The sequence below is a fragment of the Pleuronectes platessa genome, chromosome 15, assembly GCF_947347685.1.
Source record: "Pleuronectes platessa chromosome 15, fPlePla1.1, whole genome shotgun sequence".
Taxonomy (NCBI): Eukaryota; Metazoa; Chordata; class Actinopteri; order Pleuronectiformes; family Pleuronectidae; genus Pleuronectes; species Pleuronectes platessa.
Genome location: NC_070640.1, coordinates 21801643 through 21821131, shown reverse-complemented (window position 1 = coordinate 21821131; position 19489 = coordinate 21801643). Strand labels below are relative to the sequence as shown.

The following is a 19489-nucleotide window of genomic DNA, read 5'->3' as shown; positions in this document are numbered from 1 at the left end:
AAAGAAGCTCTACGCAGCGAAATGTAATTTAATTTGGGGTGATGACAGTTGCTTGTGTCTCACTTGGCTGTGGAGGTGTAAAATTCTCTCTGTAGCACTGTTGTTCATTGTCACTCTGAGCATTTTAAGCATCACTAATGGATAATTTAGATGATAAATCCCTCTATAGAATGAGTTGCCACGCACTGTATTCTCAGAACCTGTAATGAGTTCATAAAATGTATGTGGCCTTTTTAATGTGGAGGTTTCTTCAGACCTATCTATCTTCTATCCAAATTGTTTCATATCCAGATGACCATACATAAGTATTGTTTCTTGTTGATCGTATCTTTTCTTGACTGAGTAAATTGGGTCCATGTCTTTGCAGTTGAAAGTTGCAACAGCAGCAGTTGTCTCCTTCCATCTTGAGGATTCTATATTGTGTCGCAGACAAAAGCATCCCTGCACCTTTTTGGCTCTCTCTGTAGACATTCTTTATACATTATGTAGGTGGCAAAAGAGGTTAATGGTCTGTTGTGGGGCATACTTGGCAAAGTATGGTTTTTGATCAGTCTTAAACTTGTCATACCCAAACCACGTCCATGCTACAGAAGTATTCCCTCTGAGGTAAATGCTCCTTGTTTTTATTTTGCCCAGTCAGAGTGTTTCTCATTTATTGTTTGTGTTGCCATCAAGTTGTTATCTTGCCTGCATCTTGGTGGAAGAACACAAAGCATCGTATGAATGACGAAAAGAGAACTTATCACAATATGTAATGATACACATGTTGAAACGGAACTCATAAACAGAATTTGTATGTATTCTGTTGAACTGGCTAAAATAATACCATCAAAGTGTATGATGGGTTTTTAATAATGATCTGTTAAATATATTTAACACCATGATAATGAGGAAGGAAACACATTCAGTTTTAATCTTCATTGTAATTTGTTTACAAGAAAGCTCCAGGGCACCTTTTAATATGGATGTCAAGATATACATTTATTGTGTTCGGTAGTGGTGGCAAAGTGTATAAAGCTGCTCTTCCACTTTTCCCCTGTATTCTTCATAAAGCTGAGACAACACTTTCTACCCACAGTCAATCTTTTTCATTGGCTTTTTAAACCTGGTTTTGTCCCAATTTCTAACTGGTATCATTTCATTCAGTGTAAAATATGAAACTGCATTTCTGTGTCCCTGCTTCTTTTTAAGTTCTTATCATATGGGGTAATGACCGAACAGGCAGATTGGAGTGACTGTTGCAGGGGTTTGAGGAAACATTACCACGAGGCCTGTTTGTGGGTTTTGCTGCTTATGCTGCAGTTTGGAAGTGCCGACTTTGGCTTTCTGTCTACTGGGATGGGGGGATGGTAACAATACCTTTTTTACAAATGTTGAAAAAGGGAAAACTGGTTGATTCGTTTCCTGTCTTCGTCCGAACAGACTGAGTGCATATTTTGCTGGAGATCACTCTGCTGTCTCCAACTTTAAATGTTATATATATATATATATCAGTCTACACAATTCATTTTACCACAGATGGACTCAGTCTGAATGTTATTACAAATTATTTATTTTTCTTATTTTTAATAAAATAGTGTAGTGAACATTGTAAACCTGTGTGCTTGTAAAGGGTTGTTTGCTTGGCCTGTGGTAATATTGGTTGCAGATTTATTTCTACAACTGTAAAAGTGTTACCTGAAGTAATTGAGACTTGGCAAGTACAGTCCAGCTGAGGGACTCAGTCCACAGAACCATGAAGCCACCACTAATGCACAAAGAGCTGTTCACCGGTTTATTTAAAGTCTGCTGAAGCTTAACTCATCACGCATAACCCCAAACTGGAGAATCAGTTGTAGTTGCAGCTGATCCGAATAAGCTTTTTGTCGTGAACCTGTTGCTGTGATTGAGAGATGAAAAGAGCGCTTCGCCAGTTTATTCAATTGTATTAATGTGTAACGTGTTGCATGCCCCAATCACACCAAAATTGACACTGCACTTCCTTAGGCCCTTGATGATACACATGCAAAGTGTGAAGCCGATAAGATTTCCATCACTTTTCCACAGATACATCATGTACTGCATTTGTGCCAGGGAGAACAAACGGTTGCATGCATATAGCTTCCATGCCTTTTCGCTTGTAATCAATGCCTTACAACAGCAATGCTGCTGTTCAGTGAATGGTTACTAATACAGCTGTCCATTAGATCCATGCCTCAGCTTGCTGAGGGGAAAAAAACATTACTCTCATTGACCCGGTGTAGGTCGACATCAATTCATTTAGTCACTGGTGTATATCAAAATGGAAAATTAGATAGACAGTGGTCTCCTTGTCTTGCCTGAGATCCCGTATGGGGGACAGATAAACTGCCTCGGGGGAATAAGACCTAAATTGCTGGCTGACCGGAGAGACAGTGGACGAGATCCAGAGAAGCATGCATAATGTTGAAATCCTCTGTATTGCCCACTAATAGCAGAGCTCCCTCCATGTTCTTTCATCTCTCTCTATTCATTGCCGCTTGATGCTTTCCAAAACTCTTTGAATCTGCAGTGGAAACAACTTGTGTGCAGTTTCCAGAGTAGATTTATACTGTAAATTGTGTTCAAGACAATAAGCCTGAACACATGTATCCTTAGGTAAACAGTAGGGCTGAATGGTTAGAAGACATTATGTAGCTTTTTCCTGACCTGTAAACATTATTACAAACCTCTTATGTTTCTACACAATCAGACAAGATAACTCTTGATTGGCTAGGCTTAATTTTATTTTATCCCCTCAATCACAGAGAACTATTTGGTGGATGGACTATTTATAAAGCACTCTCCATTCTTCTTGACCACTCAAGGTGCTTTACACCATAAGTCACATTCAGGCTGGAGGAGCCGGGGGATCAAACCATCAACTGCTTGCTTAATGGACCAAACCTCCTGAGCCACAGCCGCCCCTTATTTGGACGTCAACATCAGGGGTGTATACAAAAATCACGTTTCGGTAGGTACCTCGGTTTTAAGGTCACAGTTTGGCACGTTTTCGGTTCAGTAGAAACAAGGAACAGATAACAAACAATTTTTTCTTTATTTCCCCTATTCAACCTGGTTAACTATGGATGCAAAAAAATGAACTTGTCCAGAGAGTAGTACTAACAACGTCTCCTCTGTGGAGAACACTCTCACTCTAGGGACAGAGGTTTATAAAGGGCTAGTGTGACTTGCTGGCTGAAATGCGGACGAGAGGGAACTTCGTGACAGGGTTCGATTTAGTGTGTTTGAACCCTGCAGATCAGAGAATGGTCGCATTCCGCTGCTATAAAAACACCTATGTCGCTCGTTATTGCTTTGAAGCGGTCTGAATTATTTGCAAGCGGTAGCTTTAATCCCGCGGGGAGATCGATTTGCAATAAACTAGTTTTGTCCGTGTCCCACTAATGTTATTGTTGTTTCTAATGTTAGTGGGACATCACTCTCTTGGTGCCGTTTCTGATAGCGGTTGCGCAATGTCGGCATACAGCGTTTTTCTACTTGTCTTTTGTCTGTCATCATTATAGTTGACTGGGAAACTGAAGTGTTCCCACACAGCGGACTTAAATTATGAGGGAGGGTCTTCACACTCCTGTTTGTCTGCGGTCGCTATGACCACGAGCCGACCGCTCAGCCGGTCCTTTGCTCAAGTTGTCCCTGGACTCCCTGCATCCTTTCGGCACACGTGCATGTGAACCGAAAGGCCCGTACCGGAGATTTTCAATTAAGATACATGTACAGTTACACCCCATCATGATGAGTTTCAAATGCTAATATAATATCAAACCTCAAAGAGTTTAATCTCTGTTTCTACAAAAGCTGCTTTGACCAACATGTAGAAACCAGCAGTCTAAGTGGAAGCTAATAACCAGGCAACAGCAACACAAATCCAGTGCAGACTAACAGTGGTCTTGTTTTTGGGCTGCTGACATGCTCTGCATGGTCAGTTTAGATAGGCTATCAAGTATATCTGCCTTTTCCCTTTTCTCCATCTTGCTCATAACCCAGCAAAGGGAGACCTTGAGGATTCAGACATTGGGAGTCCAGAGGAGTCTCTGCTCTTTGCGTCAAGGTACCTGCAGGGCTTGAAAGTCTTAAAAAACACTGAATTTATTTTGTGCAAAAAAGGCCTTAGAAGGCAGAAAGCTTAAACTCATGCTTCCCTGCTGTGGTTTTCTGCAGGACAGCACAACCTTTTTGACATTGATTGAATGTCTTTAGTCACCACGAAAACCAAGCTTGAATCTCACCCTCAGATATTCTGTCACTGCCTCAGCCAGAATCTGCCAGTAGCAACTGTTATCAAGCAGGGATTTTTTGGAGCTTCTTTAGTAAAGATGCTAAGCAAATTGTTATTGGTTATTAAGGTACATCTTATACCTAATTAAAAGCCTAGTTACACCTTTTGTACACCAAGCGAATATATGCAGGTAAACCCGCAAAAAAAGGCTCTTGGCTCCCTTTGCCAGTAGAGGAGTTAGCCTTTTTATGCCATTGTGTCACTCAACTAAAGTACTCAAAGATCACTATTGTCAAAATAAGCTATGATGAAACATATCTGACACACTGTCATAAGAAGAAACTGGTTTCAATGTCAGGTTTAACAATTATCACTGTACTAAACAATACATACATGAATGACTCATGCCAGATGTTTTATGTTGTGTGGAATTGCACTTGAAAACGTGAACACTTTTATTATTCAGACAGCCAATTCATAGTTTGCTTCAGTAGTTTAGGCCGTGTGAATAAATTATTTACTACAAATAACACTTTCAACTGAGCCTTTTATAGTGGAGTGGAGCATGAGGCGCTCCTCTTCCTCACTCTTCCGTCTCCACTAACCAGATATCGCTGTCATCAGACCAGTGCCATAATATTCTCTGGTGGGCATTATTGGCAGTTCTAAAGGTGCTCCGTATCCATGTGTTCAGTCCAGTACAGAAAACATGCTATGCTCTTCTTAAGAGTTGCTCTTCATCACAGCCACCCAAGCTGGCAGAACTTGTTGCCTTCGTCTGGCTGCTTTTATTCATGTCTGGTCTCTTGAATGGATCTGTGCTGTTTATTAGGTTTAAAACGGACTGAATGTGAGTTGCAGCTTGAAGCTCGTAAGATGACATCTGTGTTTCTCACATATGATGATTTTAAGTGTGTGGGGGGAGGGAGGAATCATCTTTGCTCTCATCTGCCATTCTGGGCTCATTCTGTGTCTGCTGTTGTCATTGATTACTGATCTGTCAACAGAAACACATAATATATGAAAACACTATCAACCTGCCATGTGCTAGAAAGCCCTTAGTAAGCTCGGTTACCAACCATCCCAAAAGAGTTTATAGAGATGGTCAATGTGATGGAGATAGATAAGCATTTTATACATTTATTTATGTCCGCTCAGTAGTGTATATGGAACAACAAGCTAAACCGAATGGACTCTGATAACAGACCTTTTATAAATTCAACCTAATGTTATTTTTTGTCTGTCTGTCCAGAGTGACACATATTTTAGGACCTTATCAGAATTCATCTTTATCTACACCACATGCACGGAAGCCAGGCATAGACATAACTACTGTGTCGCTAAAATGTATCAGTTAGGACCCATAGCCTGTATCTTGTGGTGGAGGCTGCAGAAAAATTGGTTGTTTGAATTATTGAAATGCTAACTATTACCTTGATTTATCATCAGTTATGAGCACTAACTTTAATACTTTGTATTCTTTTGTGATAGTAAAGTAAAGCTCTTTGGTTTTTGTTCTGTTGGTTGATCAAAGGGAAGCAATCGATCACTTGTGACTCTGATGAGCTTATTCAATTAATTTGTGACATTTTATATGCGATATTTCATATAATAGAGAGGTTGATCTATTACAGAAAATGTGCTGATAAATTGATCATGAAAATAATTTTGTACATAGGTCTCTGCACAACCTGGCTGTTGCATGTTCACTTTAAACAATTTTCCAAATAATTATTGATATACTTTAATGTTACTCTGTGTGCCCATTACTTTTGTTTAAACTTCAAATTTCAGTTTTAATATAATATACTCTACTTGTTTTAAACAGACAAGCAGCTGTATGAGTGCTGTGGTGCAGTCGTGAGTTGTCCGCTGGTGACTGCGACAGTGGTTTATCTCATCCTCCCTCATAGCTGTTAGCTTATGTGAGGAAGAAAGACCTGTGCTAAACTGGCTGTGACAACTGTGTTGAAATATTGTAATATATGGAGCATATTACCCACAGGATTTCTGTTTGGGGCTGGGTACATGTTGAGTCAGACATTCAGTTACAAGGAAGCTTAATAGCAGAGACAGGAGAGACTGGTTGGCTGAGGATAAATGCAGTGAGGCATTTATATCTTTCAGAGCAGAAATAGAGCGGCTGTTGCTGAAATTCATCAAAATTGAGTGTCTGCTGGATATGTTTGGAAAACATTCAAGATTGAGACATTCACACCACATTAAATGTATCCTCTCGTTCCTTACAGAGCTGCAGAGAGACACATTTGTCTTCGCTCTCACTGCTCTTGCCTGGTTTTCAAGAAGGACGGAGTGTGGGCTGGAAACAGGCAGGATTGCCGTTTAAAACCAGTTTAAAGCACACTTTTATTGCTGCCGGGTGTTTGGAACAGGTGCTGGAAGGAGCAGCTCCTTTCTCCTGCCGTGCCTTCTCACCAAGGAATGCTGGGAATTCTGGAGTGCACTGCACTTGTGAACAGAGAAAGTGATACTTGGCAAGTGAAATGCACTGCTGAAGCTTGGCCTTTACGCAGTGTGTCTGAAAGAGCTTCACACTGACAGTAGTTGTGGAGTCTCCCTGGAAAGTGGTGCCTAAAGCATGTCATTAGGGTGGCAGCTGTGAAGGAGTGTCACTAAGTTATTTCTCATCACTGCATGACTGAGAATCTACAGTTTTGAAGATTACTGGTTCCTTATGTTTTGGATAAACCGCTATCTTCAAATAATCTATATAAAATGTATAAAATGTGGCCCTGCATTACTTGCAAGCATATTTATTAGATTTAAATATAAATAACCTTGAACATTTTCATTTGGAAAAAAACAATAATTCTGTCATCCACATATGCATGCACTAATAACCTGTTCTTCTGATTCCGTTATGCGCATTTCCCCTCTAAATCTATGCACATAAACACTTACTGTTGCTCTCTAAAGGGCCCATATTGTTTCAAATACATTTTCTGGGCTTTTACTATCTGTAATAACTTGAAGGGGTCAGTAGGTACCCTCAAAGTATGAAAACAGCTCCCCTCCACACCAAACTCGACACCATGCAGACATTTAGCTGAGCTAGCATCTTGTTAGCTACCACAGGCTAACCACAACAAACAACACTGAAGAAACACTGTCAGTGTCCGTGCTCATTCCTCCTAAGAACGTTACTGTTCGAGACCAGCGGTTAGGCTTTATTTCTTCTGACTTTCTGTGTCGCTGTGCTCACTACGGAACTCCATTGTATAAATCCATACTGTAGATCGGGACGTTACTCCTACACTGGCCGACTGTCATGCAAACATGAGAATGGTGTAACTTACAGTTCAGAAACATCCTGTTGTAACTAGCTGTAAATATGTGGCAGGTCTTCAATAGCGGCAAACATAACGGGACTTACAGCTGTGTTTACCAGAGAGATCGTAAATGTGCCAGAATGAGATCGGTGATAGGCCTGGTCGGTGTCACTCAAAGTGCAGAAGGCCAATCAGAGAAGGGGCTCAAGAGGCATGCAAAAAGCCTGTTCTGTCTGCTGCTCCAGAGAGGCGCAGAAGAGAGGACATGGAAATACACATTGTTGCAGTTTTTTTGACTTTATATATGTATATACCGATAAATCATCTTAGGAGTACCAATACCTCAATATAAACCCCAGAAAGGTTTAAAATATGTGCCCTTTAATCTTTCATCATCTCTGCTCTGTCCACTCACACACACACACTTATTCCAGCTTAGTTTTAAAATAGCTAGGTTTCCATCCACATGTAGATCACATTCTTACTGAATTTACCAGAAGTGGCAAGTTTCAATCTGCTACTGTTATATCCGCTTTAATTTTAAGTTGTTACATTTTTATATTGTTCCAATTGTACCAGTCAGCTAACTCTGTGGCATTTACAATATATATCAATGTCAATCAATATACATTGTCCCTTTTCAAATAATGAATAAATACAATAATTTATGTGGCTACACACTCAAATTCTTCAGGTGGATTTTTGAGCGCAAATTTAATTTCTTCGTGATGCTAATGTAAACGCAAAATATGGTTAATTTTTAGGATTATGTTTATGGTAATATCGTCACTACGGCTTATAATCCATTCCGTACCATAGAAACACTTACTGAATCTTTAATGCTGTGTGTCATGTTGGATCTAAGTGTATCTTTAAAAGGGATAGTTAACCGAAAACTGAAAATTCACTCATCTACTCAAAACCATAACATGCCACCATACTGCTCCTGTGGTATCAGCCAATTAACCATTCAAATTTGCCTCGAAATACCATGTTTAATGCCTAATTTTGCTCTGGTATCCTCCTCTGGAGCCTTGTTCACGTTCATACCCACACACTGCACACAAGCACTCGCTCAAGGGCGCGCACCGTGTGTGCGTTAGCATTCCTACAAATGCTGGCATGGCTACTTCAGGTTGTGGACTTTTAGGCTGAAAAGAGTTTTTAAATGTCGGAGCAAACGGACACTTAGATGACACCATATGAGCAGTATGGAGGCATTTTATATTTTTTATTCTGTTTTATTACTTCTGAAGTATGGGTCACCAGTTACTTCAATTTTATTTGATTTTGCTGCCACGCTTTTTACCCCTGAGACTCGATACAATTCACTCACCCCTCTATTGGCATAGTGGTGAGTAGCTAATGAGTGAATTTTCATTTTACGGTGAACCATCCCTTTAAGTCCTTGTATATTGAGATAAAAAGGCTAATACGAAATTGTCAGGCTGAGTAAAAGTGGCATCATTTGAGTGAATGATAAAGTAGGTTGCATCAGAGGTTGTATGAGTGCTAGAGAGCGGGGAGTACAGAGATGTGACTAAACTTCACTTCTCTGCGTCTCTACCAGGAGTGCTCGGCACTGAGGTCCAATTATCTAAATGCAGAGATGTTGTTTCAGTGTTTGCTGAGTGCCATTGTAGCTGCTCCAGACTGTTTCATCTCCCACAAAAACAAATCTATGGTGTGTCTGCTCTAGTTTATTAGACTCACTGCTGAATTCAGGATGCATAGTGTATGTGCACTCTGTGTGCATCACCCGTCACTTTGTGAAATGCTGCTGTGTAAATCTGTTTCATTTCCATCCCCACTCTCTTCTCCTCTCAGCTTCTACGGAAACAAGGGCAGTCTTTGAAGTAGATGAGCTGACTGTATAGGCAGACATCTCATCAACTTTAAGTCTTTCTGTGACGGCAGTGCCAGCCCCAAATTTATCTTCATCATATTATCCGATGCCTGGGTTCTGTGACATTTCCTTTGTTGTTCTGTGGATGCTGAACTCATTCAAAATGTCTTGAACTGGGCCATGCAGCTACTGGTTTGGCCTGTGTGAAAATATTCAAACTGGCTTAACATCAGACTGCACCATTATACTGAATTCATAGTTTAAGCTCCTATCGAACCAGAATTGACCAGAATTTTGCTACTGGACACATTTAACTTTTCCTTGCAAAATACTTTTCTTCACCTACAAGGCTTATGATCAAAGCCCTGATCACTTCAGAGCTTTGTCTTTCATGGTCAGGCTACGACTAAAGAGTATTGTCATATTAATTAATCTGATAACTTCATGTATTTTCTTGATTAATCAACTAAATGTGAAAAAATTTGGACAAATCGGCATCACTTTTCCCTGCAGACAAGTCGCATTGTTTGTTTCGACTGAAATCTTACAGATACTCAATTTACAGTGATATAATGACAAGTGAAAAGCGGCAAACTTAAAAATAAAAGAAAATTGCTTATCATTGCAGCTCTATTTCACAATTCTAGAAAAATACTACTAATCCAAAACAAAGCAATGTCCCTACACCGTTTTCATTTCAAGCCTTTTCTTTCAGTAATCCAACATGAAACTAATTGTTAGCTGCAGGCTTGCTTAATATCAGCAAAGTAAAATTATTGCAAGTTTAGTTCTAAGTTTGTGTATTTGTGTGGGTTTGTGTTACAGTGGTCTGAGGCCTGGGCGTCACCCAGAGGAGGACGATATCGTGCCGGAACTGGCCCACATCCATCCCAGAGAGAGACCTGACTGGGAGGAGACCATCAGTGCCATGGTGAGAGACACAGACACACACTCACTGCCGTGTTCTTTTTTTTGCATGAACACAAACATTTGCTAAGGTTTGAGATGGTCACTGTTTTGATAACATACAGTGCATTTATCACTGTCCAGTTCTCATCACAGGTCAGTTGAAGTGACGTAAGTGGCGTGTCAGATCTTCTGATTACACCACACTGATACGCTTGTTTGCTGCCTGTCACTTCCTTATCTGTTTTTAACCCAGCGGATTGATTAGCTGTGTCTTTCTCTGCTATTGAAACCGCGTCTCCTCTGCTCCTGAAACACTATCACACATTCATGATTAATGCAGAGGACTGTTGGCGTCCTGAAGCTACTCTACTCCACACTCTTTGCATAGATAGTCATCTACCTGCCATCTGTGTTCTCCTCTGTCATTCAGGCCACCTCTCCATTCACCAAACCGCATCATTCATTATTTCCTTTCCTTCCATCTTTGGTTTGGGTCTTGCTTTTTGCATCAACAGTACGCTGAAAATGAGGCCGTCTCCATGGTAACATGCAGAGCCACCCGTGGTCGGCGCGTGGTTGGAGCCCTATCGCAAGTGCTTACTTCAATCGGGTAGTGGAGAGAAAGAGAAACAACAATCTCAGCAGTCCAATGAATATTGATAACCGAGGCGGAGCAATTAATACTGCACGTCTGCTTTTTTTTGTTTAATATTTGATACAAGAGGGAGTCTATACTGGAATAGTTTGCATTATGTATGTTGTTATGTGGTTTCAGGAGGTGATAAGAAGCACTAAGCATCTTAGGGAAAGCTTTCACACCAACGCCCCTGTGTAGGATATGTATTCTGTATAACTGTGGAGAGAAGCATAATGGAACAAAACATTTCCACATCCCTGCAATGGGAAGATAAAATTAACAGTAAAATCTTTTTCAACGATTATCTGAATCATACAGTCAGAAAAAAACACAACTGAAATTTGCTATTTTTGTGTTTTACATATGCACATTTATCTTAACTTAACGCTTAACCTAATGCTAACGTAAAACAAGTGTTGACTCTGAAACAATCCTTCAAAGCGTCCTCATAATGCAGAAACCACACACACACACACAGGATTGGCGGCAGGCTCTTAAAAAGCCTAAATTTGTCATAAATTAGATTTGACAAAATTTACAAAGGCTTTTAAAAATTATTTAATTGTCTATAATTCAGATAGAATGATACTAAATTATTTTGGCATGTCACCATCAATAGAAAAAAATAAACAAAAAACATTCTCTACTCTTCCAGCCTGAGGAAGAATAATTCGTAGTGCTGGTATGCACCACATTATTAGTCCATTTTTTGGTTAAGTTTATGCAATAAATTACTCCTTTCTAGACAGCTTGCTAACTTTTTTATGAACACAGGGTAATGCAGGTACAACGAGGAGTGGCTTGAGAATGATGATTACTCGTGGTGGCAGTTAAAGCCGTGTTTTGAAGTGCTTAGGAAGCAAACTGAGCTCATTGTCATAACTCTTTCAAAATTTGGTCAATGTGGATCAAGGTACTGGATTCTAATGGACATACATTTATTTATTTAGTATATTTTCACATTTGAGGTGTATTTCGATAGTCTTAAATATCATTTCAAGTGTTATTAAAAAAGTCTTAAAACATTTAGATATATACAGACGCATGCACGTGTGAGATGTCAGAAATGTGTGAAAAAAGGTGATTCATTTAACTGACCAAAACCCAAAGATTTAGCAATAAACTAAAAACAGAAAAATCCAGCAAAGCCTCTGCGAAAACTAGAGAATATTTAATCCTTTAACGTTTAATAGATGGCAATTAAAAATATAGCTGCCGATTTAATTTTTTTATGCCAACTAATCGATTCATAATTGCAGCTTTACTATGTATGAACAATTTCAAATGACTGCTGTGTTTTAAACAGTTGCTGTCCACCTCTGTCAGACATGTCCAGTTAACACCTTGCACAGAGGTGGACTGTCTCGGCTGACCTCATCTAAATGCCACCTTCACTGTCACTGACCGTCTGGTTGTCGCTTCACAGCTCTGACTTTGTCTCTTCCACACCTCACATGGCCAGCAGCTCTTTGGTGCAGTTTTCTTACACATAGATTACCATCTCATAAATGTTTTTATTTTTTCCTCACCTTTATTTTTTTATGTTATCTTGTCTCCCAGTTTGCTTCCAACAACCTGTTGTCAGTTTACTAAAATAAAAACAAAGTAAATACATTAACCGATAAAATCTGCCCTCACCAAAATAGTTTCCCCAGGCTCTGTTTGTGTTGTTTTGACCACAGCTGTACTTCTGCAGGTTTAATTTGAGCCAAAGGAAGCAAGCGAGTGTCTTGGTAAAATAATCATTTTATAACAAACTGGGACTGATCCAATCATTCATCCATCTTTGTCTGGAGCTTGCCCAAAGACTGTAATGAACTAAAATATAGGTTTCATCATTTGATGTCTCAGCACAAAGTGACATTTGAGCCAGTGATAACTATCCATTATGGGAAGTGGTTTATGTGTTAAAAGCAACAATCTATACACCAGAGCTGAAGTCTGATTGTTTTTAAGCATGGAATGGAAAAACCTTGCAATAGGGGGCACCCATACAAACAACTGGATCAGGTTTCTGACAATCACATCGACCAATCAGAAGATCGTAGAAGTGTAGAGTGCTATTATAAGATCCAGGGTTTCTGCTATCTGATAAATACTAGAAATATTAAGCATGCCACCAAATCCAAATGCTCCTTTATTTAAAATCGTTGTGTGGTGTCATCTAAGTGTCCACAAGTCCCGGCTTTCATATTCCTCTCAAAACGAGGTCATTTGCCCCGCGTTTTTAGCCTAAAAGTCCACAGGAAGTGACTAAGCTAGCGGCCATAGCGACACAATGTTGTGTCTGAGGGTCCCTGAATGCACCTCGTATGAGATATCCGAGGACATTAAGGCTTAAAACACAGTGTACTCACCATGACTTCAATTTTAGTGGATTCTGCTGCTACACTGTTTACCCCTGTGGACTCAAACTTCACCCACACCTCCTTCAGCATAGTGGTGAGTAATTAATGAGGGAATTTTCATTTTTCGGTGAACTATCTCTTTTATTTGTTACTTACAACAACATGAGATGACCCAACTCGTATCTTAAATTTAATGAAACCATAGGATGCTCTACATAAGTCAGTCATGAGAGATTTTAAATCCACCATTCATCTTCAGTAGACTCATGCTTAACTCACTCAATGGATTTACAGTTGTAAACAAACTGAGGGATTCTTTTTTTGTAGTCATGAAATGACAAACATGTTGATTATGAAATTCACCTCTTGATATGCCGACCAGCCTGATTCAGTCACTGTTCATATATAAGGTTTGTCTACCATGAATGTCTCGTGCTGAGGTTCCAAGGGCTTTTCACAAAACACCACAATAGATTATAGATGGCAGAGGATTTTACATTGAGCAGTCAGTGAAGTTTACAATCAGTGAACTTGAATCTGCTTGAAAGTTCAAGGTCTGTTGCTCATTTGAATGGTGCAGCAAAGCAAAACGTAACTGGAAAATTGTCAAGCAGTAGAACAGTGGCAGAGATATATATGTATACGTAAGCCGCGTCACTATAATGTTTGCGTGTGTGTGTGTGTGTTTGTGCACTGTAGGCAAGGAGTGCAGAGATCCCTGAGCTGCGAGCTGAGCCCCTCATGCGTTCGTGCAGCAGCAGCACGGCCAGCATGAAGGTCAAGAATGTCAAGAAGTGAGTAGATGAGACACAAACATATAAACACACGCAAATGCACACACACCTGTGCCTGTGTGATCAACCTTTCTCACATATCTCCCTCCCTCTGTTCGTCTCTATTTATTGCTCCTTACTGGCTGTTGATCTCCTGTGTTTCCTGGTTGAGTTGCTTCCCTTCCTTGGGTCTATTTCTGTCTCTTCCTCCTCCTTTCACTCCCTCTGTTTACACTGCACTCTCCTCCTTATACCAGTCATACACACTCCAAGGTGTTGCTGTGCTAAGAGGATGAAGTGCTAACCAAACTGAATATGTGTGCGTTATGTTTCCAGACTTTGCTTTACCAAGGGCCACTTCCCAAAACTGGCAGAGTGCGCTCACTTCCACTATGAAAACGTGGACTTTGGCACAATTCAGGTAAAGACATCAAAGCTTTTCTACTTAATAAATGTTGGAGCTAACATGTATCCCAGATGATGAAGAATTCCACCTCGGGCAGGGCTGATGGCCCTGAAGTGTGTGTGTGTGCGCGTGTGTTTCACCAGTGAGTATAGATGACTATAGATGTCAGTCATGGTGCAGACGTGGCATAGAATTTTATTTCCTGCTCTCGTTATCCCCCTTTGGTGTTGGGTAAGAAATTGGAAGATGATTTTCATACAGACAGAAATATGACTCACACGTCTCCTCAAGTTGATAACAAGCAGATTTAATTTAGCTGTTGGTTTCGTTGGAGATGGTTGATGATTTGCATTTGTTTGATATCCTCGTGTCCCCATCGGCTATAGCATGACCTCATTTGTTTCAGCTTTACACGTCTCAGAATTGGTCAAAGTTACTCAGCACTGGTCTGAGTGCTGCTCTCTTGTGTAGCTGCTGCAGCCTGTCCATTACAGCCACACACAAGCTAGATAACAGTTTCACTTCACCTTAAGCCCACGTCACTTTACCCAGCAGCTTTTTTTGTGTAGATCCTTTTTGCATTTTTTTGTTTCATTTGATCTTTTAATCTTATTTCCTTGCCATCAAAATACCTCTATTAGCTACTAGGAACTTGAATACAACTTTTTCCTTACATCTAACTCCCCTCATCAGAGGTACTCTAATCATACAGTAAAAATTCAAAAGATATAAAATCAATGCCTTGATAATTGTGAGCAAAACAAAGCTAGCACCTATGGACATTGAACTACCTTATGTCTAATATTTCATTTGATCCAGCCACTTCTGTAGGTCTAAGTTTTTCCCCATCTATAGACATACTTATTAAATATATCTTGTACTTGTTATGCTATGTGAGATTCATATTTCCCCTGACATTTCACTTAAATGTAATAGTTATTCTCCTGATTTGTGTTATAAGCTAAGATATTCTCTCAGGAGGATGACTGCTCACAACCACCACTCAAAGTATAATCAAGTACTGAAAACCGTATTAATTCCAAACCTGGTATTTTCATAGCCAACATATGTGTCTAGTCTATAGATCTGAAAATACTGTTATGCCGTTTCAAATTTTTCCTGCTCTCTGGTGGAGTTAGTAATTTGTGGTGATGTATTTAAACAAAAAAAGAGCTGGGGGTTTAAGCTATACCTCAAAATTGATCCTACACGGAAACTCATTTAGCAAGTGTGTTCCTCAGCCTATGAAAACAATAGAATAGTGTCTTTTGTGGATCTGGAGTTAAAGTTTAAAATCATGATGGTTATGTCATCAGGGTCATATTGGCCTGAGCCGGAGAATGATAGCATTTATCAAAAAACCCTCTTTACCAACTGAAGGGATGAGTTTTGAAAGAAATGACCTTTAAGGAGGATTTGATGAAACATACTTCTGAGTTGCATTATGGGAATTGTGAGACCATGTCTCTTTCTAGGATCTAATATTGCTGCTTCAGTTTTGATCAGTGTTTACTCAAATCTGTCTCTTGTGACTCCAGAAACCTCTCAGTAAGTACAATTCTAAATCACTGTAGTAGCCTACTCCCTAGCATTGGATAGAATTTAGTTTAAAATTCACAGTTTTGTTGACTCTCGTGTGACATCATAAAAGATGTAAGGATGAAATGGTTTAGTTGTTATAAATTAGTTATTGCTCTGTAGCTTTCACTAAACTGGGATTGAGTGCATATGTAAAAGGCCGCTAAGAACAAGCAGGTGTAGAGACTGTAAATATGGGCATTTTGAAATTGTTGAAGAGTTTTTATTTCAAACAAAAAGCCACATTTGAGTTTGATGATAATTTTCTATCAGAATTTTGGCATCTCATCACTACAGAGACTGTATCAGAGGATCACTTTCCCAGACTTTGCCATTATGTTGAGAAACCAGTAGAGGTCAGCAGTCAGCTGAGTCTATATTACTGTCTGGAATACAGAATGAGTTTGTGAACAGGTTACATCTGCCTCACCTCAGGGTATTTGATGATATATCAGGTTACACCACACAATCTAATGTCCATTCACTGCATGCATAATAGAAACTCTTGAGCAAATATGAATTGTGTGCAGTCAATCGACTGGTTCTTCTTTTGTTGTCCCAGCTGGGTGTGCTGCCTGCTCCTACTGTGACAGGGCGGCATGACTGTCTCACCCACTGTGGGTTTCTTGTTGCTTTACAGCAGCCCTGCCTCTTTGTTTTTCTTTTTTTGCCGCTGTCTGGTTTTAGTATTCAGTGTAGCTCCTGCCTGAACTTCAACAGAAACTCACACTTTCTTAGTTTATTAGAGGATGCATTAATCTGTATTGTTCCACCTGTCAGTCAGTATAATTAATGCATCATCTTTGCTCAGCCGAACATGTTTGCTTGTTTAATGAATTGGTCACAAGTGTATTCTTTTTATTTGGTCCAAACGATTCCAACATTATATAAATACTTGATGAACTGATGAATAAAAGACATGGCTGCTGAGTTCTGCATTCAGAGTGTCTCCACAAATTAAATTAGTATATTTATCGCTGTGGTTATTAGAGTGATGTGTCTGTCAAGTTGCACAAGTACTATATTCATTTTGTGATGTATTTTTTATGTGTGTGACATATTCAGACAGCTCATACACATTCACTGTGAAATATACTCTGTAGCAGTGTCATTTCTCATCTCTCACAGCTGCACCAGTAAAGTTAAGGAATATTTTTCTGTATTTAAAATTCACCTGTAGTTCTTCCACTCAGCCTTCACAGGTTGTGTGTGCAGTGTACTGGACTGAGACGAGGTTAAAACTTGAGATCAGATCAGGCTTTCTGCTGGAAGACAAATTATTTCATTTCCATAATAAAATCTCTTGCCAAAGGAGAAGTTGAGTCAGGCAAGGTTTTGTTGTGGAAACATTTGGATCTCATAGTCACAGAGGGCCAAAAAAAGAGCACTCTTGTGGCAGGTTTGTCTCATAACACTGGTATTTTAGATAATATTTGACTGTAACTGGTGAGTTCTTTTGGCAAAAGATGTTGTTTTGTCAGTGCTTTCATTCTTTGACACTGATATGAACTGAAATAATTTTCATAACTTTCCAATTTTATTATTATTCATCATTATCAAGTGTTTCACATTCTGTGAATAGCTGAGAAAGAGGTCAACAAATTGGAATGTGATGATTTCTTTGTCATTTGAGTGAACAACCTACCTGTTGCTGATGAACAAGTGTTATGTAATCTGACAAGCCAGCCGTAATGGTGATTTGAGATGGGTCTCTGAGCTCAGTTTGAACATAGGCTTTGGTTGGATGTGTGTATGTGTTACTGTTGACTCCATATGGAGTCAAATGACTGTGGATGCAGAAATGTTATTTTATGATAATTTCACTCCCTGTGAAGTGTGAATGAGTCACCACATCTACATCCATCACATGTATGCACATTTGAGTGTTTGAGTACACAGTCAAATCCAATCACTTCAGAGGAAGAATTGTATAGTATGGGGCTGTAGTCTGAAACATCGAGCCATCGATCTGTTTGTCAACAGGTTGAACAGTCCTTCACTTTGGGTTAGGGTTTATTTGTCTTTATACAGTGGGTTAATGCAGGTAGACTGGGAGTGATGCGATGTGGCCAATGTCTCGTTACCAAGCACCAATACAGAGTTGCATTTTTCCATTCAGGAACAGGCTTTATCCCTATCAGTTTACTTTGTAGTTCAATATAGAAATCAACTAGACCATAGTCAGTGAATTTAACTGGCTTAATTAAATAAATGGTAATAGTTGAAGTTAACAAAACGGAATGTCTTTGACATGCACTGCATCTGTTACATGGAATCCTAGGTCCACAGTGATGTAAGATACAAAATTAAATGGTGGCATCATTGGTTTAAGTTCCTCTCAAATAAATTGTGACCTTTGACAAGGCGGTTATAGTTTCACCACTGTCCATTTGTTTTATTATTGGTTGGTAGATTTTTTTCCATCTATGTGAAATGTGAATATTTTGGTGCAGTTCCAAATAAAAAGCTGGATCTATTGAATTTTAAATGTGGTTTCATATGGGGGATAGTTTTTTCCAGCTGCTATACAGTAACAAATAAGGCTACAAAACTGCAGCCACAAAAAATGTGTATTTGAAAATTATTATTACTATATGTGTCTTCAATGGTCCAAACAAATGTGCCAGATTTGGTTTGGAATTTAAGGGAACTGTTTGGCCTTGGTTGGGCCTTGGAGGTACTCTACAGAATGCCATTCTAGATGTCTTTCTTAACACATAGTGAACTACTGCAGAAAAAATGCATGGCAAACACAGTAGAATTAAGGCTTGCGTACATCTAATTTGGGGTTTGTTTTACCCATAATACACCATAACATAAATTCTCAAACACAGCAAATTTGTAAATTGTAAGGAATAATCCGGGCCTGTTTTGTCATTGTTTTGAAGAAGAAAGTGATTAATGACCATATATGTGAAAATAACTTGGCTCTTATTCGAGGACTCTGATGATGCACCAGCTCTGCAGCTCTCATCAGCGCAAACTAGTCTGCCTTTCTTTTGGCCAAGCAGCTCCCGGCTGTTTTATGGATCTTGATTAGACCAACCAGACAGCCCATCCAAAGCTGTAGGGCATCATACATTGGCAGCTCACAGAATAGTGAATCATTTATAGACAAATATTTCAAATTACAAGACATAAGTTGCTTTTGAAACAGCTTTGTGCTCGACAAAATTGGTTATGGAAGCTTTGATTAATTTTGGCTCAATATTATTGGTCAAGCTGTCTAAGAATCAGTTGAATGTCCAAACTTTTGCTGTGAACGTTGTTAAATTTTATTAAAAGTTATTGCTGGTGGAGGTTTCTGAACAAGATAATATTTTCCCATATTTCTGTTAGTATTCTTTCCACAAAGGTTGACTGGTCGCAGATAATAAGACAAATTACTTTTATTTCAAAACACAGTTTGTGCTTTAAAATGTCAAAACAAGGAATAACACTGATTAATTGTTGGTCATAAATAAA

The 19489-nt window shown here is 39.3% G+C and overlaps 1 protein-coding gene across 3 annotated transcripts in view; it reads left to right on the top strand.

The window, feature by feature from the left end:
• arhgap32b (Rho GTPase activating protein 32b) overlaps positions 1–19489 on the top strand; it is a 95183-nt gene that overhangs the window by 25594 nt on the left and 50100 nt on the right. For 2 of the 3 annotated variants that reach the window (XM_053440888.1, XM_053440886.1), the window contains exons 3-5: positions 10199–10304; positions 13967–14061; positions 14377–14461. In XM_053440888.1, coding sequence (XP_053296863.1) covers positions 10199–10304; positions 13967–14061; positions 14377–14461 — 286 coding nt within the window. Of the gene's footprint in view, positions 1–10198; positions 10305–13244; positions 13362–13966; positions 14062–14376; positions 14462–19489 lie in introns of those variants that run through there. The other variant, XM_053440887.1, reaches the window with a different exon arrangement.